Raw genomic sequence first — 24,889 nt, 5'->3', positions numbered from 1 at the left:
CAGAATTAAAGGGGGAAATAGAATGCAATACAATCACTTTAGGAGACTTCAACACACCATTCACTCCAAAGGACAGATCAACCAGACAGGAAATAAGAGACAGAGGCAGTGAAAAACACATCAGAACAGATGCACCTAACACACATCTACAGAACATCCCATCCAATAGCAGCAGAATACACATTCTTCTCAAATGCACATGGAACATTTTCAAGAATAGATCATATAGTAGGCCACAAAAAGACCCTCAGTAAATTCAAAGAGATTGAAATTGTACCAAACAGCTTCTCAGACCACAAAGTTATGAAACTAGAAATAAATTACAAATAGAAAACAAAAAAGCCCACAAACACAAGAAGGCTTAACAGCATGCTCCTAAATAATGAATGGATCGATGACCAAATAAAAACAGAGATCAAGCAATATGTGGAGACAAACGACAACAATAAATCAACACCACAAAAATCTGTGGGACACAGTGAAGACTGTGCTAAGAGGGAAGGATATTGCAATACAGGCTTACCTCAGGAAAGAAGAACAGTCTAAACTCACAATTAATGCAACTAGAAAAAGAAGAATAAATGAGGCCCAAAGTCAGTAGAAGGAGGGACATAATAAAGATTAGAGCAGAAATAAATAAAATTGAGAAGAATAAAACAATAGAAAGACTCAATGAAAGCAGCAGCTGGTTCTTCACAAAAAAATAAACAAAATAGATAAACCCCTCGCCAGACTTATCAAGAAAAAAAGAGAGTCTACACACATAAACAGAATCAGAAATAGGAATGGAAAATCACTACACACTCCACAAAAATACAAAGAATTATTAGAGAATACTATGAAAAATTATATGCTAACAAACTGGATAACCTAGGAGAAATGGAAAACTTTCTAGAAAAATACAACCTTCCAAGGCTGACCCAGGAAGAAATAGAAAATCTGAACAGACCAATTAACAGCAACAAAATTCAACTAGCAATCAAAGAACTACCTAAGAACAAAATCCCTGGACCAGATGGCTTCATCGCTGAATTTTATCAAACATTTAGTGAAGACCTAATACCTATCCTCCTTAAAGTTTTCCAAAAAAGGAGAAGAGGAGGGGGAATGCTTCCAAACTCATTCTGTGAGGCCAACAACACTAATACGAAAACCAAGCAAAGACATCACACACACAAAAAATTGCAGACCAATATCCCTGATGAACATACATGCAAAAATGCTCAACAAAATACTACCAAATCAAATTCAAAAATACATCAAAAAGATCATCCTTCATGATCAAGTCGGACTTACTCCCAGGAATTCAAGGATGATATAATATTTGAAAAGTCCATCAACATCACCCACCACATCAACAAAAAGAAGGAACAAAAACCACATGATCATTTCTATAAATGCAGAAAAAGCATTCAACAAAATTCAACATTCATTCATGATAAATAACTCTCAACAAAATGGGTATAGGAGGGCAACTACCCTCAACATATATATAGGCCATATATGACAAACCCACAGCCCAACATGACACTTAACAACAAGAAGCCGCAAGCTTTTCCATTGAGACTGTGTACAACGGCAAGCACAGCCCACTCTCTCCCCACTTTTATTCATCATAGCTCCGGAGGTCCTAGCCATGGGCAATCAGACAATACAAAGAAATAAAAAGCATCATAGATTGACAGGGGAAGAAGTTCAACTGTCACTGTTTGGCAGATGACATGATATTGTATGTAGGAAACTCTAAAGAATCCACCCAAAATAACTACTAGAATAACTGAATTCAGCAAAGTTGCAGGATACAAAATTAATAAACAGAACTCTGTTGCATTCCTATTTACTAATGATGAACTTGCAGAAAGACAAATCAAGAAAATAATTCCATTCACAATTACATAAAAAAAATACCTAAGAATAATGCCTAACCAAGGAAGTGAAAGACCTATACCCTGAAAACTACAAGACACTCATGAGAGCCATTAAAGAAGATATCAATAAATGGAAATGCATCCCATGCTCATCGATAGGAAGAATTAATATTGTCAAAAATGGCCATCATGCCTAAAGCAATCTACAGATTCAATGCAATCCCCTACCAAAATACCAATGGCATTTTTCAGTGAACTAAAGCAAACAGTTACAAAATTCATATGGAACCACAAAAGACCCCAAATAGCCAAAGCAGTCCTAAGAAGGAAGAATAAAGGCTGGGGGGATTATGCTCCCCAACTATAAGCTCTACTTACAAACACACAGTTATCAAGACAATTTGGTACTGGCACAAGAAGAAACCCCATAGATCAATCGAACAGACTAGAGAGTCCAGGTATAAACCCAAACATATATGGTCCAATTAATATATGATATAGGAGCCATGGACATACAATGGGGAAATGGCAGGCTCTTCAACAACTGGTGTTGGCGAAACTGGACAGCTACATGTACGAGAATAAAACTGGATTATTGTCAACCCACATACACAAAAGCAAATTCAAAAATGGATCAACAGACCTGAATGTAAGCTCATGAAACCATTAAAACCCTTAGAAGAAAACATAGCCAAAATGTCTTCAATATAAACATGAGTCAACTTTTTCCTGAATGTATCCTCCTTGGGCAAGGGAAACACAAAGCAAAAATGAACAAATGGGACTACATCAAACTAAAAAGCTTCTGTACAGCAGAGAACACCATCAGTAGAACAAAAAAGGCATTCTATAGTGATGGGAGAATATGATTCAGAAATGACATGTCTGACAAGGGGTTAACATCAAAAATATATAAAGAACTCACATGCCTCAACACCCAAAAAGCAAACAGACTGATTAAAAAAATGGGCAGAAGATCTGAACAGACACTGTTTCCAAAGAAGAAATTCAGATGGCCAACAGGCATATGAGAAGATGCTCCACACTGCTAATTATCAGGGAAATGCAAATTAAAACCACAATGAGATAACATCTCAACACCAGTTAGGATGGCCAACATCAAAAAGACAAGGAACAACAAATGCTGGTGAAGATGCTAGGAAAGGGGGAACCCTCCTACACTGCTAGTGGGAATTTAAACTAGTTCAACCATTGTGGAAAGCAATATGCAGGGTTCCTCAAAAACCTGAAAGTAGAAAATACCATTTGATCCAGGAATTCCACTCCTAGGAGTTTACCCCAAAGAAACCAAGTTCTCAGATTAAAAAGGACAGATGCACCCCTTTGTTTTATTGCAGCCACTATTTATGATAGTCAAGAGTATGGAAGCATCCTAAGTGTCCATCAGTAGATGAATGGATAAAAAATTTGGTACATATACACAATGGGAATACTGTTCAGCCATAAAAAGACAAACAGATCCTACCATTTGTAACACCATGGATGGGAGGTAGAGGGTATTATGCTCAGTGAAATAAGCCAGGCAGAGAAAGACAAGGTAACAAATAATTTCCCTCCTTTTGTGGAGAATAACAATGAAGTGAAACAAAGGAGGAACAAAAGAGCCGCAGACTCACAGACTCCAAAAAGGGACTAGTGGTTACCAAAGGGGAGGGATAGCGGAGGGATGCGAGAGGGTGGGTGGTGCGGAGGGAGGGGAGGAAGGGGATTGAGGGGTATTAGGATTAGTACACGGTCTGGTTGGGGCATCACGGGAAAGACAGTGTAGCACAGTGAAGACAAGTAGTGACCTCTGGCATCTTTATTTTTAATTACTTTTTTTATTAATGTATTATTGATATACACTCTTGTGAAGGTTTCACATGAAAAAGCAATGTGATTACTACATTTTAGCCATATTATCAAGTCCCCACCCATACATACCCCAATGCAGTCACTGTCCAATCAGTGCAGCAAGATGGCCACACTGTGGCAGTGACTTAAGGTAACCCAGTGGTGTCTATCTCGTGGTGTTCAGCGCCTCCGTGATCCCCTCCCCTTGAATGTGGCAGAAATTCTGACTTGCCTCTAACCAACTGAATATGGGAAAGGTGACAGGATATATGGAATTATGTGTACATGATCACATTATAAGATTGAAGCACACCACATCTTGCTGGAGTTTCCATTTCCCTAGCTAGTTTGAGCCTTGAAATTAGCTATGTTGCTGAGTCCCGTGTGACCAAGAACTGTGGGCAGCTCTAGGAGCTGAAAGCAGTCTCCAGCCAATAGCCAAGAACAAACAGCAGCCATCAGCCCGCAGCTGCCAGGAACTGAATTCTTCCAACAACCTGAGTGCACTCACAAGTGGATCCTTCCCCAGGCAAGCCCCAAATGACACAGTGACTACAGCCTAGTGAGACCCTAAGCAGAGGAGCCAGAGAAGCTGAGCCCAGACTCCTCACCCACTGGAACTGTCATATAATAAATGTGTGTTGGTTTAAGCCACTAAGTTTGTGGGAATATTGTTAGGCAGCAATAGATAATAAATCAGACATATGAAATCATTTGGAAGAAAATATACTGAAATGATGGTAGTGGTTACATGTGGGTATTGGGATTAGGGGTATCCTCCTAAGGAGGATATAGCCTCCAATACGCTTATAATACTTAGATAACAATAGAAAGTTTTAAAAGAGTCACCAGGAGAAAAAATTATTGCCACATCTAAACCGCCCACACAACCAGGGTACTGGGTCACCCGCTACACAGAAGCCACAGAGACTAAACCTCCAGTGCAGCTTTACCTGCAGGAGAGTGAATGTCATCCTCAAACACCTTCTCCATCTCAGCCAGGTGCAGATGGGTAAACAGCTGGGACTCTTCTTGGAAGTCAGACTTCTGGCTAAGAAAGACGGATGGTGTCCGGGAGCTGAGAACCTCCTTGCACTCCTGAGATCCACCTGTGGTGGACATCTAGAACAAATATGACTACAAGAACCAGGGACTGAGAGGGTTGGTTTCCTGAACTGAACATTTTAAAGCACATCTTACTAAAAGAGAGACTCTTTGGGGAAGGTCAGAGCATGTTGTATTATAGAGCGTTGCTTACTGATGCAAACACGTAAGTCTTTATCACTTTTAGACCTGGAAAGACGAAGGAAGATCTAAACTGCTTCTCCTTCCTTTGGAGAGTTAACTACTGTTCCCATTTAACAGAAGTCACAACTGAGGCTCAGCCAGGTTAGTGGACACGGCTAAAGTCCCACCTCACACTTAAAAGGACTCTAATTTATAAGGTGCTTCAGTTCAGTAACTATATTTTTTCAGATCTCCAGTGCTCAGAATTCAAGACCCCAAGGAATCCAGCTTCATCTTCCCAGCCAGGTTGATTTCATCCTGACCAGCCCAGATACCCCTGGGTCAGATCTGATCATCTGTGCACCCAGCAAAGCTCACACAGACCCCCCCCCCCAGCACCCCCGTCAGGGGCTCTCTGCTTCCTCCTCCTGCTCACTGCCCCGCATCCCCCATGTAGCCTTCCCACCCCTCCAGCCCTCAGCAATGTCTCCACAGCCCCGACACCTGACTTAGCACAATGCTTTAAGTCACTAAAAGCTCAGGTCTTCAAAGGCTGCCTCCCTCAAAAGACTCCAGGGGTGGACGATGGGATAACCACTGAGTATTTCTCACTCCTCCACCCCAACTCCACCACAAGGGAAAAGGTTCTCAGCTTCCCATGAACTGTCATTCATTCCCTCATGGTCTATACACACTTGCTGAGCACCAGGCACTGTGGACACAGGAGTGAACAGAGCAGAGACCTGCCTTCATGGAGCCCGACAGATGAGCTAATTAGTGGTCTCATCATCCATGTGGGCCCCTGGGCTTAGAAATCTCAGCACCATCTGTTTCTCTTCCCTCTTCCCCCTACGCATTCCTACTGCCACTCCTATTGATTCTGTGATCCATCTCTCATGTCTAAAACCTCCTCTCCCAAATCCCTGCCCTACTCCAAACCCTGGCCTGTTGCTGGGACAAGCATAATGACCTCCCTAACTGGGACAAGAGTTTGGCCTTCCCTTCCATCCACCTCCCAACACTGGCACCAGCCCTCTTTCTGAAAGGCAAATCTGATTATCCTGGCTCTGACACATTCCAGGTGATCCCTGCACCCCACCTCCTGAGCTAGGCATGCAAAGCCCTTTGCTACACAGCCCTGGCATGTCTTTCTAGTTGCAATGCACACACCACGGCCCATGGACAACAGCTGCTCCCCACCATCCTGGACACAGCAAACATTCCACTTTACTCACGTTGTTCCCCCTAATACAGACCATCTCCCCCAGAGGTGAACTCCTACCCATTCTTCAAAGTCTAGCTCATACGGCACATCCTTCAAGGAGCTTTTCCATTAAGTTTCAGGTGAGAGTCCTCACTATCACCTCCATGCTCCCAAACTCTTTGTTTCTATCTGCCACACGTACATACTTGTGCATGTCTGTCCATACGTGTAGACAGCAAGATGTGATGGGAAACCCATGCTGCTGAGTCCCAGAGCTCCGGGTTAGAATTCAGCCTGGCTCTCAACTTCCTAGCTAATTCATCTTGAGCATATCACATCACTTGTCTGAGCCACAAGTTTGCTCATCTGCAAAACAAAATCCACAGTACTCACCTTGCAGGGTTGTGGTGAGCCCTAGATGACACCCGAACACAGGTGAAGCCCCAGCAAACTGGAGTTGCACCATAAATGATACCTCCTGGGAAGCTCCCAGCCTCAGAGAGAACTCTCTGAAGGCAATGGCATGTTTATCTTAATTTAAATCCTAATTTAATTTATACTAATTATCTCTATATTCAGCAGCCCCAAGCATGTCATAGACACTAGATACTTATCTGGCTGGATGGTAATTTGTACAGCCCACCCCACCATTATCACAACTTGGCTGGATGAATTAAGTATAGTCCATGTAGAGACTGCAAATTGGTAGCCTCAGACTCATTGCATTTGGCCAATGCAGTGTTTTAAAAGGAAAAACCAGCCTGCTGCATGGCACACTTAAGTTACCTACATGGTCTTGTAAACATGGCAATATGCAACCCCTGGCACAGAGACTGAGAGCCAATAGACTTCTATGCTGATGAGCGATTGGGTAGCTCTAGAATGTTTCCTCCTGTCATCAACTCAGACAATTTTCTTACCTTTTGAGGTTGAGGGCTCTCTCTCAAGTCCTCAGAAGACACTGGTTTTGACCTAGAATAGGGAATCATAGTTGTTTTAACTCCAGTTTTGTAAGGATCATGTGGGAGGCTTACCTAGCCCGGTCACAAGCGGGTGGAAAAGAAGTCAGGGTCATGGTGGGGGTGGGGAGTGCCGCCACATACCCATGGACACCCAGAATGCATTTGATGAGCATCCCCTTTCCCCAGGGGCTTCACCAGCAGGGAGCTTTTTCCAACCTCACACCTGTGAGACTCCTTTCCCCTGATGGAGTGAAGGTGTCCTGCTGAAGCCCTGAGGCTTCCCCAGTTACTATACTCCTGGCTTAATGCCAGAGGCTTCCTAAAAGACCACAGGTTTTACAGAATTAGAAGCAGTTTCGAGGCCATGTGGTAGTCCAACTATATTCAGATTAGGAAAACAAGGTCCTGGGGCAGGCACGTATCCAAAGGTTTTAAACACATGCTGTACGATGGGGCAGGGCAGTACAAACACCCTCACCTGCCCTCCAATACCCCTGGGGACAGGAGTGCTTTGGGAGAGCTGGCAGAACCCTGCTCACAGCAGCGGGAGAGGTCCATGCTGTAGAGCTCTGCTCTAGGGAGGGCATGCTCCTAGGACAGTGGCACCTCCATATGAGAAGGAAGTCAGGATCTGGTTAGTATTACTGGAGTGTCCATGCACCTCCTCAGCGAGTCCCACCAGCAAGCATGGAGAGGGCACTCTAGGATGGCAGGGGACGGCCAGGAAAGAGTCAAGCCCAGACGCGCTCAGGGGACAGAGCGAATGAGCCAGCTGGGCTTGACACAGAGCTCCCGGCAGCGGGGGAAGGCCTAGTGAAAGAGAAGAGGGAAAAGAGAAGTGGAAGCAGAATGGAGAATCTTATCTTTCACCAGGGAGTCTGAGCAGCCTGAAGGGCCTCATGAAATGCCTCAGTGCAAGATGCAGACAGGAGGAGGAGGAGGGCTGACGAGGGCCAAGAGCGTCCAACCTAGCAGTGCCCCGGCGCAGTTCCGGTGCGAGGGCCAAAGGAGAGAGCGGGGCCACAGGAAAGGAGATTCGGGAGCAAGAACCAGGGCAACCCTGGGAAACGCTGGAAACATTCCCAGAGAAGGGAGCAGAGAGGGAAAGCGGCCTGATGCCTGCGATGCAGGGCTGTCCAATTAGAAACAAAGTGCAAATACCTGGAAATATGGGGAGTGAAACTTGAGGACTGGCTACAGTTTAGGGGATAGAAGAGGAGGAGGTACATACAAGACAGGAGTCACTGAGGAGGGCTGGCTGTGTCGGGGTGGGCCCCGATGGTAAGAAGAGGGCCACTAAGGTCAGCAGTTAAAGACCACCACTGAAAGAAGCTGAAATGAATGCGAAAGTCCATCTCTGTTAATATGTGCATGTGTATGTTGGCACATGCATAGAAAGAGAGCTTGGAAAAATATACTCCAAATGTAATGGAAGTTATCTTTGGCAGGCAAGATTATGGAGGTGTTTCCATAGTCTAAATCATGCATTTCTCTATTTTTCATTCAAAAAAGATTCATGGCATTCATTAGGATTTATTTCAGTGGAATGGGTAGAGTGGTGGGTAGTGACTTAAACTGCTCATCTATGAAGACCATCTATGAAGACTAGAAGAATCATTGCGATAGCATTGTTCATAGAGGCAAAAATGAATGGCTATCAGAATAGGAATGGCTGAATTAATACACCTGCACTCAAACATCCACCAAAGCACTCAAGGGGGGGAATCTGACTTCAGTAATTAGGAGAGATTTCCATGAAGTACTAATAATTAAGGAAAGATACAGCAAAGGGTACACACAACGATGCCAGTTTTTACAGAAGTGACAGGTACGTGTTCATACATATAAGAACACGTGTGTATGTATATATACACACATTTGCAAATAGGACTACCTTTAATAATTATGGGCTGAGGGCAAGAGAACAAATATAGGTCCACATCAGTAAGTCTGCTTATTTTAAATGTTTATAAATCTAGTTAATATACTACTACATAAAATTCATTCTATTCTCTATAAACATGAGCAGCTTTTTTCCTGAACACATCTTCTCAGGCAAGGGAAACAAAAGCAAAAATGAACAAACGGGACTGCATCAAACTAAAAAATTTCTGTACGGCAAAGGACACCATCAGTAGAACAATAAGGCATCCTACAGTATGGGAGAATATATCTGTAAACGCCTTATCCCATAAGGGGTTAACATCCAAAATATATAAAGAGCTCACACACCTCAACACCCAAAAAACAATAACCCAATTAAAAAATGGGCGAAGCTGGGCATCAATCTGCAAAGAAGTAAAAAGCTAACCTTTTCAAAGAATATTGCTTCTCTCTCACTTACCAACTTTACATTTCCCTGTATGGCCCCAGAAGATGGCTGGTTAGCCATAGATGGGTAAGATTGCTCAGGGGAGGAACAACCTAAGATAGGCACAGTCGCAGGGGAACCATCAGGTGAGAAATTGGGGATCAACAGAGGTGACGCTTAGAACCTCACCCCCATTTTGAGAGAGATCTTCTGCATCCGTGGATGTTTTGTTGCCCTTGTCTAGCTTGGATTAATACTTAGTCTATAGGCACAGACCTGACCATCTACATTTTCCCTCTTACAGCACAAAATTATGTTTTGTACCTTTATCTTGCATCTACCTACCACTTCAGCATTTTATTAAAACAAAAAACTAAGGGAGAAATGTGGGATTCCCATATAAATCAAGTATAAAAATCAAATGAATAATCATATCTGACTTGATTGTTTATAGTTCATGATACGTGATCAAAACTGAACATTTCTGTGATATAACTGCCCTTGCATTGTTCACCATGTAAGAACTTATTCACTATGTAAGAACTTGTTCACCATGTAACAACATGTTCGTTATGCTTCAGAAGATTGGAGACTGTTGTGAATTAGGCTTGGGGTTGATTAATGATTGTGCATTGAGTCCCCTATACAGAATTTTATTGTTGTTAACAACCATTTGATCAGTAAATATGAGAGATAGCTTCTCAAAACAAAAAATGAGTGGAGGACCTAAACAGACATTTCCCCAAAGAAGAAATAAAAATGGCCAACAGGCACATGAAAAGATGCTCCACTTCACTAATCATAATAGAGATAAAAAAAAAAAACCAAAACTGGTTCTTTGAAAAAAAAATTATTCAAACTGATAAATCTCTAGCTAAGTTAACCAAGACAAAAAGAGAACACAAATGACAAGTTTTAGAAATGAAGGAGGGATCATTTTTACTGAAGAATGGACATTGAAAGGATAATAAAGGAATTTTGTGATCAGCTTTATGTTCACAAATTTGATAACAGATGAAATGGACCAATTCTTTCGAAGACACAAACTACCAAAACTCACAAAAGGAAAAATAAATCATCTAAATAGGCCTATATCTATTAAATCAAATCAATAATTAATAATCTTGTATTAGTCATTGATCGTTTCAATGACTAATTCTAACAAACATTTAAGGAATAAATGATACCAATCTCTTCCAGAAAACAGAAGCAGAGCGGTCACTTCCTAAGTCATTCTGAGGCCAGTGTTACCCTAATACTAAAACATCAGATTAAGTCATTTATAAGAAAGTATATTACAGACCATTCATAAGTGTAGATGCAAAAATCCTAAAAAATATCTGCAAATCAAATCCAGCAATGTATAAAAAGAATTATGTGCCACGACCAAGTAAGATTTATTCTAGGTATGAAAATCTGGTTCAATGCTCAAAATCAATTGATGTAATTCATCACATCAACAGGCTAAAGGAGAAAAATATATGATCATATCAATAGATGCAGAAAAAGCATTTGACACAACCCAACAACCATGATAAAATTCTCAGTGACCTAGGAATAATAGGGGATATTCTCAAATTTATTGATAAAGGGCATTTACAATAAACCTACAGTTAGCATCACACTTCATGGTGAGAAACTGGATGCTTTTCCCCTAAGACCAGAAACAAGTAAAGGATGCCCCCTCTCCTCACTCATATTCAACACTGTACTGAAGTCCTAGGTGATGCAGTAAGAACAGGAAAGATATACAGATTAGGAAAAAAGAAATAAAACTATCTTTATGCACAGATGATATGATTTCCTATGTATAAAATCCCAAACACTTGAAAACTCCTGGAACTAATACATGATTATACCAAGGTCATAGGATATAGTTAATATGTAAAAGTTAATTGCTTTCCTGTATGCCAGCAATGAACAGTTGGAATTTGAAATTAGAGACACAATAGTGTTTACATTAGCACCAAAAACAATGAAATACTTAGGCACAAGGTAACAAAGTATGTATGGGATCTACATAAGGAAAATTATAAAACTGATGAAAAATATCAAAGAAGATATAAATAAGTGGAGAGACAGTCCATGTACAGGATAGGAAGACTCAATATTTTCAAGATATCAGTTCTATCCAGTTCGATCTATAAATTTAACACAATCCCAATCAAAACCCCAGTAAGACTTTCTTCATGGGTATTGACAAACTGATTCTAAGTGTGTATAAGAAGGCAAAAGACCCAGAATGGTCAACATAATACTGAAGAAAAAGAATAAAGTGAGAAAAGTGGCACCACCTGACTTGCCATAGAAAACTATAGTAATCAAGGCAGCATGGTATTCATGAAAGAATAGACAGATTCACTGATGGAACAGAATACAGAGCCCAGAAACAGACCCACACAAATACAGACAACTGATTTTTGACAAGGAGCAAAGGCAATTCAATGGAGAAAATCTTTTTAACAAATGGTGCTAGGGCAATTGGACATAAAACTTACGGAAGATAACATAACGGTAAATTTAAGTGACCTTGAGTTTGGTGATGAATTTTTTAATTCAACACTAAAAGCACAATCCATAGAAGAAAAAATGAATTCCTTTGAACTTCATTAAAAGTAAAAACTTGTGGTCTGTGAAAGAATGTTAGGAGATTGAAAAGGTAAGCCGCTTCTCCAGACTGGGTAGAGTGCAAAAGCAATAAGGAACCTACTAAAAGTTGGCCTGCTTTTTATATTTGCTAACCAAAGTCAACGATTACATTGCCTTCCCCCACCCCTCCACCCCCAGAAAACTCCTTTGTTGGTCTATATTCTACAGAATCACTGTCGTTACTGTTACCCTTTAATATGACATGAGCACATTTTAAAACTGTCCTGTAATAAACACTATGTTCTACATAGAACCTAATTCAGGGAATTTCATTATACACTTGGCTCCCAACACACCCAGACTCAAGTACAGGCATCTGTTTCAAGTCTGTCAACAACTTGGAATGGTTCAACTCAGCCTCAGACACGGTTGGTACTTCACCCCATGCCCCACAGGCCTGCATTTAAACAGCAAATGTGAGATAAGCGGTGACTGCATGGAGTGTGAAGGGCAGGAACAGCATGTGAGTGACTGCCCTGTCCTTCCATGTGCAACTCCCACTCTGAGTCTCCCAGATTCACTCTTTTGCAAGTGTTTTCTAATGAGGTGTTTTCCTTTTGGGGGAAAAATGTGACTTTAAAGTATTAGTTCATTACTGTTTCTTAATACTGTAATATTGCATTGGTTTAGTTCGTTATTTTTCCCTGCCACAATTATTTATATGCAAAGTTCAATAAAAGAAAATTGCCACTATCTGCATTTCTTTTCTGGCCATTCTTATTATTCATTTTATTTTGTGATTATTAATGTCAATAAGTATGTTGCATTGGTGAGGCGGGGGAGGGAAAAATGGCTGCTGCATGAAGGTGAACTCCGTGCCAGGTGCCGGACTGTGTTCAGCCCTGACCTCACTGGAAACTTCACACTGACCCTGTGATAAGAGCTTTGGTAGCTCATTTTACAGGTGCAGAAACTGAGACTCAGTGAAGGGAAAATGAACCCAGGATTACAGTTAATAAGTGGCAGAAGGGACTCAAACTCAGGGCTGGCCTGAATGCAAAGTGCATTTCTGAAATGCCAGCAAGTGTGGAGACCCTGCCAGAGCAAGGCACAGGAATGTGGGCTGGGCTGCTCAGGGCTTCCTGGAGTATGCAGTGCTGCAAGGGACTGCCCACGGCAGAGGGAAGTGAGGCCTGAGCACCATGTGAGGAGTCAGGGAATGGGGGTCCAGCCTGAGCCCTGTCACTCGCTGGCTATACAGCTTTAGACAAATCCTTTCCCTCCTGGGGACTTATGTTCCTTCACGGGGGTTTTCAAAGGCTCAGGATTCCACAATCAAGTAAAGAAATGTCAAGTAAAGAAATCAAGTAAAGAAATACCCACTCACCAGCGGGTATGGCTGGTGAGCGAGCATAACCTTCCCCTTCCCCATGTCTAAGAACTTAACCCCCAAATCCCACAGGGGGCGGTTAGGAGCCCAGCCTCTGGCTGGAATCCAGATGGGGTCTACTACCTCCTTCCTAGATGAATGACCTTGGACATGCCCCTTGCAACTGATCTCAATGTGCTAAACCATAAAATAGTATCATGATATTTACCTCAAAGGGTGGTAGTTAGAATAAACAAAACAATACTAGCTCATGAACTGGGCACTTCTTATGTACCAACACTGTTCTAAGGGTTTACATTGCTTTTTCAGATTGGAACCCTAACTACCACTTAAAGTGACTTCTAAAATGATGGCACATGGAAATAGGTTGGAGTGTACAGAAAGCTGTCACCAGTCAGCCAATGCAATTACAAGTAAAAATTGCCAAATTCATCCGAAGAAAGTTTAAACTCTGAATGTGAAGAATGTTAATAAAAATCACCAAAGGAGACCATGATATGCAATTTTATAAATGAAAACAAACTATTGTCAGCTTCCTAAAGACACACTGGAGATCCTTTTTCACCAAAAGCAGTTATAAAATATATTTTCCTTTAAAAAAATCATCTTAATCGATGGCGTCAAGAAGCAAGTAAACCCAACAGAACATTAGTTTGGTTGTGAGCAACAGAAAACACAAGTCAAACTGCCTTAAGTGAAAAGGTGTGATTTGCCCAAGGTCATACCTCTGCTATCAGCTCATTAACTGTCCCATAGGAAATAGTAACTCGAGGGTAACTAGTTCTGACACACTGGTCCCGCCCGCCACATCTTGATGTTTCTGGAATGAGGATGTGCCCCACAATTGATGCCCAAGGAACATGCCTAAAGGGAGGCATTGGCTTCAGGCTCAGCAGAGTTGGAGAGATTAAGCTACGGCAGCAGGCCCTCAGCTCTCGGCCCATAGCTCCATCGTGTTTCCGACAGCCCCACTCCCAGTAGGGGCAGGATGGCTGTCAGCAGCTCCAGCTGCAAGCCCTCCCAGGTTTTATGCTTCCACACTCCTACACTGGCCTGCTGTTGGCTGGAATTGGGTCACATGACTACCACTTGGACAGCTCCATGGAGGCTCAGGGAATGGAATGCAGGCCTTTGTCCCCAGGTCACCCTCCTCCCCTTGGAATCCACGGTATAGTCAACTTCATCCACTGTACCTGGCTGAGGTGGAGAAGGGAGGCATCCCCTGAGAAAACTTGTGGCTGCTACCCTAAGAAGGTGGAATGCATGCTGGGTGGCCCCCAAGTAACAGCCATCCGTTAAGATAATAATGGGGGGCACAAGGACGATTTAGAGGAAGGGAACTCTACTGGATCATCCACCAGGCAGCTCAGGTGAGCCCACAAGGGAAGCATCATTGTTAAGAGCACCCGACAGCGAGAAGAGTCCTGGATGATCCCTGGTGTGGCAGGAGTGGGAAACTAGAGGCGCAGAGAGGGAGAGTGACGCCTTTGCAGTAGCCCGCTGGTGGGAATGAAACCGGAACACAAATCTCAGATATTTAGCTCCCATCCAGCACTCCCAGCTGGCCTTGTAAGGGCCAAAGAGGCCCTCAGAAGGGGGACGCCAGCTGGTTAGTCACTCTTGGAGGAGAAGCCCATCAGCAACCCCCAAAGGAAAGGGATTTCTTCCCAAGAGCTGTAGTGGTGTCTTTAGCAAGTCTCTAGCCCACACCTGCCCCCACTGCACTGGGGTCTCCCAGTCTGTCTCAGGTGGGAGACAAGTAATAAGTGTCCTAGATTCCTACAGGCCTACCCAGTCACTGGGGGCCCCAGTCTAAGGCCTTAATCTTACGTAAAACGCAGTAAATTTTACGTAATTTACTGGCCAGCGCTTCTAACCTGCTCCAGCTGCCCCATCCATACCTTTTGGAGATGCTGGAGCTGTCACCACCTGGCCAGGCTGGGCTTTCCTGTCTTCCGTGACGCTGGATCTTCACTCAACCAGATGCTAAGAAACCCACAGTGTTTTTACACCTTGTGTTCAAAGCCCAGAACAGCGCAGGCGTGAACCCACCAGCGGGGCTGTCTCTGAAGTCTCTGGGGGAGGGGCTTGGGTGCTGCAATCTGATTGGATGTGAGAGGAAGCCTGTCTTTATAAAAGTTTCGTTTGTGTAATAAGCACATTATTTGATCTAGATAGTGTGTAATTTAGGTGGAAGAGAGGCTGCAGATGGATATTAGAAGGGGCTTAAGCACCCTCCAGCACCCCTTGGTGTCACTAATGTCATCACCAATTTAAATTAGAGGAACATATCTTAATGATAGTACCAGTAGGGTTTGAAATCCAGGCCTCTCAGCTGGTGGGAAGACGTATGGGGTGAGGGCAGAGCACATGGACGAGATCTTCCCAGCATCGTAGGACTTTAAACAAGGATGTTAACTGAGGACTATGCTATGACATAGACAGTCAATGATATAAGTGAAAAAAGAAAATTATGAGAAGGCATATATAGCATGAACGTGTATATAAATATATGGTGGTTAAGAGCACAGGATCTGGAGCCCGAATGCCCAGGTTCAGATAACGCTTCCACCGCTTACTCACCTTGGACATTTTACTTAAACTCTCTGTGCCTCACTCAGTCTCTTCATCTGTAAAATGGGGCTAATCATCGAGGGTAAGGTGAGGATCCATGAGATAATCCATCTAAGGCGTTTACTGCAGGTCCTGGCACACAGTAAGCGCTCAAACGATGTTAGTCGTTAATCTTGTTTGTCTCCTGCGCAGGGACCTCTTTCCCACTGGCTCTCTGGCAGCGAGCCGGCCCCACCCTGGCTGCGGAACCCAGGACCGGCCGCTGCGGCTGCCCATTGTTCCGGCCTTCCTCTCAGGCTGCTCGGGATTCAGCGGGAGCAGCTCCAGCCCAGGCGGTGAAAGCATCCGGGCTCCAGGCCACCTCCCCAACGCAGAAGTGGGCGCTTGTCCAGGCGCCCCCCCACCCGGGGGTGCGAGCCCTGGGGCCTCAGTCGCCTCGGGGTCCTCTCTGGAAAAATAGGAACAGGAAGGAGCCCACATCTCCCTGCGGCCTGAGGGTTAAGTGAGGTCACACGTGCACTAAGTCCAGTACGGTTCCTGGTTTCCTGCCTTGGGCACTTGTGTCCCCAGAGCTGTTGTCCCGCTGGGGTGGGCTTTCAGAACAGGGTGCGAGGGAGACCCGTTCAACACCGAATGTCTGGGCCCGAGGGATTCTTCACTCATGCTGCCTGTCCCTAGCAGCCTCATGCTTTCCTCCAGCAGGCGGCCAGCAGCAGGTGAAAGGGCTGGGCAGCTTTCCCAGGCCGGCAGCCACAGACCTCGGTCTGGAGGCCTTGCATCCTGGCTCTACTGCCCAATTGCTGTGTGACCTTGGGCAAGGCCTTCCCAGTCTGTGTCCTGGTTTCCCTCAGATGGTTTGGAAGGTGGGTGTGGCTCCTCACCCTGGCTGTACCACTGGTTGTCTGGGTCACTATGGGAAAGTTGTCCCACCTCTCCAGGGCTCAGTTTGTCTTATCTGCAAAATGGCATGGCCAGGCAGATTAATTAGATAATTCCGGATGTTTATCCCTCTGCCACCCTTTCCCCCATTTCTCTGCTCAGAAGAGGAACAGTGCCACCAACTGGGGCTCTGCAGAGTAAATCCAAGCCTCAGCAGCATGTCTTTCTTCGCTGGGCAGCTACCAGCACGTGACTTCTGCTACTCTCCCTTCCCACCCCAACACTAAGGAAGCACAGAGGGCCTGAGTGTTCACAACTTGGCGTTGACATGGATGACCCAGGGCAGCATGTCCGGTGCCCATGGTGCAGGAGTGAACCTCCTGTCAGCAGAGGGAGCTTACGCAGTATCTGAGGAGTGAGGAGCTGGGGCCTTTTTCATATCAGTGCTCCAGAGCCTATTCTTGGAGTGCCCTCCTGTCACCTTCCCTCCGCCCGAGATGACTCTACCTGCCAGCCTCTACCCATCATGCTGCCTCCCTGCTCCTTCCCTCCCTTTTTGCTCCCCAATCTTGTGAACTGCCACAGGAACCCCCAAATTTTCTGTTACACAGAACAGTGGATCTGCTCCCAGTTTCTGCGGGTTGGGTGTAGGGGGCTTGGATGCCCCCATAATCTCCATCAACTCCCAAAGTCATCCCAAATAGAGTTACCTCCAAAGAAATCTTAGGGAATATGTCGTTCTTTTCTAAACAGTCTTAAAACAAACCTCTCCAACCTGCCCCTTCTTGTCAAGCTCCTACTCTCAATTTGCCTACCCAGATTCATCAAAGGGCTCTCAGCAGGACAAAGCCTCTTCCATCAAAAAGTATCACCTTCTGTGGAAGGCTGCTGGGAGTAAAGGCACGTTTCCATTCATCTATTTCAGTTAATCTTCATTGAAGTTCTGCAGGTGAGAAAATACTGCTCTGATTTTACAGAAGCGGAACCTGAGGCTTCTGGCATCACAGCACAGGCTCTGGACTGTCAGCTGTCTTTCTACCTCTCCAGCCACCTTGGGCCCCAGGCAGGTCCCAGCTGGCCCAAGGCAGCAGCCTCCCAGGACACAGCTGCTTCCCCTGCTCCTACACAGGTGACCACCACCTCCTGGCAGACACCCCCGAGGCCTGGGGTTCTTGTTAATGTCATTCTCCATATTATTTCCAATACTCTGCCCTCCAGGCCTGTGGTACGATGGCACCTCCCTGTCCCCTTGTGATTGGGTGAGGACACTGACTAGCCCTGGCCACTGAAGTATGAGAAGGGACAGTTGTCACCTTCAGCTGGAGCACTTAATTGCCAGATGGAGACTCTCTCCCTCTGCCATGGCTACTGACAGCCTTTCACATGGTGGCTGACCCACTGCCCTGAGCTCTGGAGTGGGGACACAGAGAGCCTGCAGCCCTTCATGGACATCCCTTGTGCGAGAAATACTGTCAGGAGCCATGGGATTTGGGGTTGTTACCGCAGCAGGGCCTAACCGGCCTTGACTAATACAAATCTCCAGAAAGCAAAACGAAGGTGGAGCTGAGAAGTGGTGTGGAGGATGTTGTGTCTGGAAACCTGTTTTGTATTTTTTCACGATGGCCAGCCAGGTGCGGTCCCACAGGAGACACAGGAGAGGCTCTGGGCTACGGTGTCTTACACTCACAGGGCTGAGACAGGGGCATTGGTGGCGTGGTGGCGGTGGGCGGAAGACAGGAGTGGGGGTCAGGAAATGCTTGCGCACTTTTGTTCGGGTTTCCATGGTAAGGGCAGGGCAGGGCAGGGTGAACAGTTCAGGAGGGGCTAGTTTGAATAATTTCAGTGGGCCCTGGGCTACAGGGGTGGTCGTTCGTTGCCTGGTATCTGGCCCTGGGATGATTATGGAGCAGAGTATTGCCTCCCGGGGTGCACAGCAGGGAGGCAGTCTGGCCCTGGATATACAGTATTGAATGCCCAAGCTGGGTATCTGTGGCATCTCAGGCCCAGCAGGGACTGGGGGGACCCTGAATTTGCCCTTTGTTGGATGTTAGCACATCTTGGCATGAGTGGCTGAGACTGCTTGTTACCCCAATATCCACGCTCCCATTTTTCCTTTATAACAGAACCCCCATATTATATGGCAAAATGCCCAGCCAACAGACTCCATTTCTCAGCCTCCCATGCGGTGTGTGGCCATGTGAGGATATCTTGCCACCTGTGAGTTGAAGTCTACCTGGACTTACCAGTGGGCTTCCTATAGGATACTGACTCAGCTGGGGGTTTACTTTGTGATCTCGCTTCCTCCTTCCTGCTGCCCAGAATGTAGTTGTCGTGTCCACAGCACCAGCAGCCGTCTGGGGTGGTACAGGTGGTACAACGAATGTGAAAACTGTCAAGCCTTGGAACATGCTTTAGTACGTCATGAATGCTTTGTAGCCTCCTGTAAAAACAGACTCCCCAGGGAGGTGTGCCACGAGTCTCACATGGTTTTGTGCTCAGCTAGAGAGAAGCCCTGCTGTATCAAGTAAGTCACAGAAGGTCCTGGAAGTGATCTTTTTGGGTGAGCTTTGGGGTCTAGGGACATTTCTCAGCCACAGAGGAGGGCCAAAGTGGTCAAAGTGACTAACTGGAGAAGTGGGGCCTTGAACATATACCTTCTAGAGCTTCCATTGTGTTTCTTTTCCTGCGCAGGTACTGCCAGAGCCCACACCCCCTGACCCCCAGCCCCAGATGCTGGCTCTCTGCCAAGCAACGGTAGGAAGAGGGAGTTCCCCCACCTGGCTCCCCTTGCAGCCTTCCAAGGGACAGCCACGACTCCCCAAGCTGAGGGCCACAGAGGGAGAGAAGACCAGTGGGGAGACACCCCAGCCCTACACTGACTGTTCCATGAGCCAGACAAGCCCCGCAACCGGCACTCAGGTTCCCCATTTATAAAATGGGGCAATAATACTGCCTCCCTCTCAGGGTGCTTGGGGGTCACACAGGAGGCACAGGAAAGACGAGTGTGCAGTCTGGCTGTGTGGGCTAGTCCCCATCACAAGAGGCTGAAAGCAATGACGTACGTCCTGTTTGGTCTGGAGCCCTGGCTCAGGTGTCTGATGGACCTGAGTTCAACAGTGTGTCCCACCGCTATCGTGCCTTGTCAAGCTGGGCCTGAGCTCTCGCCCATCAACTGGGCATTATTCCTGTGGCTAATGAATGTGAGCCACCTGGCACCATGCCTGGCTCATAGCAGCCCTCAGTAACTGGCGGGCCTTCCCCCACCCACTCCTGGGCTCTGGGGACATTTGTTGTTCTTACTGGCTGTCCTGTTTTCACACCTCCTTCCTATGTCTGGTGAGTCCCCACCTAATGAGGCTTCCAGTAAAGACGGCCATGAAAAAGAGAAAGCACATGACCCAGGCCCCACCTACCACGTGCCCCCAGCACAGACCTATGGGTGAACCCACCACCCAGCGAGGCAGGAGCACAGAGCCCCATTCCAGTGGGGCCCGCGTCCAGGGTCTGCAGCCACCAGGGACAGTTTCTGCAGGGACTGACAAAGGGACAGATGACACTCCCTTTCAAGGCTCTCCTCCAAACGGCTGACCACCCTCCACTCCAAGTTGCCTGTATGTGTTTAGATGCCCCTCCCGTGCATCTGGCCAAGAAGGCTGGCGGGAGTGACCAGCTTTTGCCAGGGATATAGAAAATTAGACCCAGGCCCAGATCCAGGGAGGCACAAGCTGTGTTTATGGGATGTGTACACATTGCAAAGGGAAAGCAAGAAGGCTCTGGGTAAGAATCCCAGCTCCCCAACTTACCATATGTCCAATCACTGCCCACAGCAGACTTCTGAACCTGTTTCCTCATCTGTCACAAGACTCCCAATGGTCATTTTTTGTGTTTTGGGGTTTAAAGGAGGTAAGGGATGGAAAGCCCCTTACCTCATACTTAGCACATTGTAGGCACTGGATTTGAGAAGACACTGGGTCAGGAAGACGCAGAACACCAGTCCTCACGGTGTGGTTTGCATCAGAATCACGGGAAAGGATAAGTCAGATGCAGATTCCTGGACACATACCCAGAGTTGGGTGACGTGAGGCTGTGTGGGCCCCTGGGACCTCTATTTTTCAAAAGCATCCCCTGCCTAGAGGTCTCTGCTGCAGGTAGCTGGGGCCACTGCATTTGGAGAAGGAAAGGATCTGAGGAGAAAGGTGAGGGCCCAGATGGCTGAACCACCACAGCAGAGGAACCTTTCGAAACGGTAGCTTCTCTCTTGCTGGAAACTTCTAGAGCAACCATCTCTGTGAGAGTCCAACCTGGACTTATGTTCCAGAAACGATGCAGGTAATTTGTGTTTGATCTTAGCTCACATTTAGAGCAGTAAGGGACACATTTTCCTCACTTGGATACTGTAATAATCCAGTAACATGGATATAGTAGTTCAAATTTAGTTAGCACTTCCCATGGGCCAGGCATTATGTGAGTGTTTGTGCTAATAAATACCAATAAAATCATTTTCCCCTTCTCACAGGTGATATAATTGAGGCCCAGACAGATAAAGTCACTTGTCCAAGAGTAGGGATTAGAATCCAGGCAGGCAGGGATCCCACAGCCTATGCAGTAAGCTCTGCCCCCTCCAGCATATCACTTTGGGGTACTGTGAGGACACGCACGGGTCTCTGCAAAGTGCCTGCGCCTCCAGGCATAAGACTAAGTAGGGTAGAAGTGTGAGGAGTATGAGAATGTTAGGCAGGCCCCTGGGCCTCTGACTCACTGGCCCTCCCTCAGCTAACACCTGGGAAATCTATGACTCAGCTGCGCAGGGATGGGACAGACCTGGAGCCTGGGCGGCTCCTTACCACGCAGGCTGTGTGGTGTTGGGCAAGGTGCTTCTCTCTGTGAATCTGGGACCACTGTGAACACTATTAGATGGGTTGTGCTATGCCCAGCAGAGTGCCCCGAGTGCAGGAGCTCATCACAGATCTTCCTGCCGTCACTCAGTGGTACAGGTGCAGCTGTGGTGACATAACCTGGGTCTTGCCACACCATCTGGATTCCTTGCTGAGAAAGTAGTGCACAGCTGGTGCTTCTCTCTGCCCAGAAGCCATTCCCCCTTCTTCTAGGAAGAGCACCTCCATTTTCACTTGAACCAGGGGATTGGTATCTCTGTAACTTGTAGCTGGACTGATTCCAAGAGGAAGTTGGAGACTCACACTGATTGAGAGCCAGCTGTGTCCGAGGCACCTATGATTAATTCACAATCCTCGGGACGAGCCTGCAAGGCAAGTGTCACTCCTCCCACTTGTAGATGTGGAAACAGAAGCTCAAGAGAGGTTTAGGAACCTGTGCAACGTCACAGCTCAGATGCCCTAGTGCAGCCCATCTTTTAAATAAGAGTGAGGTCTTCAGTTCATAACAGCAATCAATTTTTCTAGCAGGGGCAATCATTCATTTATTCAATACTTACTAAGAGCATCCTCTGTGCCAGGCATGATACTAGGCCCCAGGGGTAAGAGGCCCATATCCAAGCCCCTGCCCTCAGGGAGCACCATTCCAGATGGCACAGAGGTTTCACCTCATAGGCCAAATCCAGGTGGCAGTCACTGCCTGTGACATTGCTGAGAGGACTCTGAGCTTCCCAGCAGGAGGGGTGTAGTGGCTGACTACCCAGGTCTGCCAAGGGCAATGTTAGGGAGTTTCTGAGTGTTTGCTGCCTATTGGATACCCAGTTTAGGCTTCTGAAGTTCGTTTGTATAAATGTGTAACAAAGCAGAAACATCCTGCTTGGAGCACAGGTTCCAACTTTTATTTGAAAATGGCCACTGTAGACCTAACTAGGCCCTGTCCTCAAGGCAGCCTAAGGCATACAGTACATAGAACAGGAAGTCTGAACCAGAGCTCAGAAGGCAAGGAGGCCATGTGGACGGGGATGATCAGGGAGGCTTCCTGGCAGTAGAGCTCCAGGACTTGGCTAGGTGGAGTGGGTAGGGGGGCTTCCCAGCAGCGGCACAGGCATGGGAGTGTGCAGTGGGTGTGAGGTGGGTGGGCATGGAGAGGACTCCTGCCCTGCTGGAGTGGAAGAGTAGGGGGAACAAGGTTGAAAAGGTAATAATGGGATGAGCCATGGAAACCTCAATGTCAGGCCTGATCTTGACCCTTCAGTAGGGAGCCAATGACGACTTGGAGCAAGGGCATGCCCAGTGAAAGATACTTCTTGGTGGCTGGAATAAGGGGAGAAGCCAGAGGTTGGAGTTAGTTATTACACCATGGAATGGAAGACGCTCCTGCATGTATGTGGGAGTTAGGGGCCTAGGTTCTAGTCCCAGATCTATGCTGACGTGCTGCATGACCACAGGCAAGTCCTTTACCCTTCTGCGCTGCTTTCCTGCTGCTCCATCTTCTTTTTTTTTTATTAAGGTATTATTGATATACACTCTTATGAAGGTTTCACATGAAAAACAATGTGGTTACTACATTCACCCATATGATCGTATCCCCCCCATACCCCACTGCAGTCACTGCCCATCAGTATAGTAAGATGCCACAGAGTCCCTATTTGCCTTCTCCGAGCTACTCTGTCTTTCCCGTGACCCCACACACACCATGTGTACTAAACATAATACCCCTCAATCCCTTTCTTCCTCCCTTCCCACCCTTCCTCCCCTACCCCTCCCCTTTGGTAACTGCTAGTCCCTTCTTGGAGTCTGTGAGTCTGTTGCTATTTTGTTCTTCAGTTTTGCTTCATTGTTATACTCCACAAATGAGGGAAATCATTTGGTAATTGTCTTTCTCCGCCTGGCTTATTTCACTGAGCATAATATCCTCCAGCTCCATCCATGTTGTTGAAAGTGGTAGGATTTCTTTCTTTCTTGTGGCTGAATAGTATTCCATTGTGTATATGTACCACATCTTCTTTACCCATTCATCTACTGATGGACACTCAGGTTGCTTCCATATCTTGGCTATTGTAAATAGTGCTGTGATAAACATAGGGGTGCATCTGTCTTTTTGAATCTGAGAACTTGTATTCCTTGGGTAAATTCCTCGAAGTGGGATCCCTGGATCAAATGGTATTTCTATTTTCAGTTTTTTGAGGAACCACCATGTTGCTTTCCACAATGGTTGAACTAGTTTACATTCCCACCAGCAGTGTAGGAGGGTTCCCCTTTCTCCACATCCTCACCAGCATTTGTTCTTCTTAGTCTTTTTGATGCTAGCCATCCTAACTGGTGTAAGGTGATATCTCATTGTGGTTTTTATTTGGATTTCCCTGATAATTAGTGATGTAGATCATCTTTTCTTGTGCCTGTTGGCCATCTGAATTTCTTCTTTGGAGAATTGTCTCTTTATGTCCTCTGCCCATTTTTTAATCAGGTTATTTGCTCTTTGGTTGTTCAGGCATGTGAGTTCTTTGTATATTTTGGATGTTAACCCCTTGTCAGATATGTCATTTACAAATATATTCTCCCATACTGTAGGCTGCCTTTTTGTTCTGTTGATGGTGTCCTTTGCCATACAGAAGCTTTTTAGTTTCATGTAGTCCCATGTGTTCATTTTTGCACTTTTTTCCTTTGCTCGAGGAGATGCCTTAAGGAAAAAGTTGTTCATGTTTATATTCAGGAGATTTTTGCCCATATTGTCTTCTGAGAGTTTTATGGTTTCATGACTTACATTCAGGGCTTTGATCCATTTCAAGTTTACATTTGTGTATGGGACTAGACAATAATTTAGTTTCATTTTCTTGCATGTAGCTGTCCAGTTTTGCCAACACCAGCTGTTGAAGAGGCTGTCATTTCCCCATTGTATATCCATGGCTCCTTTATCATCTATTAATTGACCATATATGCTTGGGTTTTTATCAGGGCTCTTTAGTCTGTTCCATTGGTCTGTGGATCTGTTCTTGTGCCAGTACCAAATTGTCTTGATTACTGTGGCTTTGTAGTAGAGCTTGATGTCAGGGAGCATAATCCCCCCAGCTTTATTCTTCCTTCTTAGGATTGCCTTGGCTGTTTGGGGTCTTTAGTGGCTCCATATGAATTTTAGAAC

At 45.8% G+C, this 24,889-nt stretch overlaps 1 protein-coding gene across 14 annotated transcripts in view; it reads right to left on the bottom strand.

Moving 5' to 3' along the window:
- Positions 1-24,889, bottom strand: part of LOC140849488 (EF-hand calcium-binding domain-containing protein 8-like) — a 34,325-nt gene that overhangs the window by 4,015 nt on the left and 5,421 nt on the right. For 2 of the 14 annotated variants that reach the window (XR_012131404.1, XM_073236777.1), the window contains exons 2-3: positions 7,074-7,125; positions 4,676-4,844 (exon numbers count right to left, since the gene is read on the bottom strand). The exons of 1 other annotated variant lie outside the window; for it this stretch is intronic. Coding sequence is in view for 4 of the 13 variants with exons in the window: in XM_073236777.1 (XP_073092878.1) it covers positions 4,676-4,844; positions 7,074-7,125 (221 nt within the window). In the remaining 9 variants the exon portion in view is untranslated. Of the gene's footprint in view, positions 1-523; positions 564-3,868; positions 3,965-4,675; positions 4,845-7,073; positions 7,126-15,306; positions 15,508-15,988; positions 16,935-24,889 lie in introns of those variants that run through there. 11 more of the 14 variants (XR_012131412.1, XR_012131409.1, XR_012131405.1 and 8 more) reach the window with 10 other exon arrangements.

Source organism: Manis javanica, chromosome 5 (genome assembly GCF_040802235.1).
Source record: "Manis javanica isolate MJ-LG chromosome 5, MJ_LKY, whole genome shotgun sequence".
NCBI classification, from domain to species: domain Eukaryota; kingdom Metazoa; phylum Chordata; class Mammalia; order Pholidota; family Manidae; genus Manis; species Manis javanica.
Note: the sequence above shows the minus strand (reverse complement) of the source record. Positions and strands in the feature narration are given on the sequence as shown.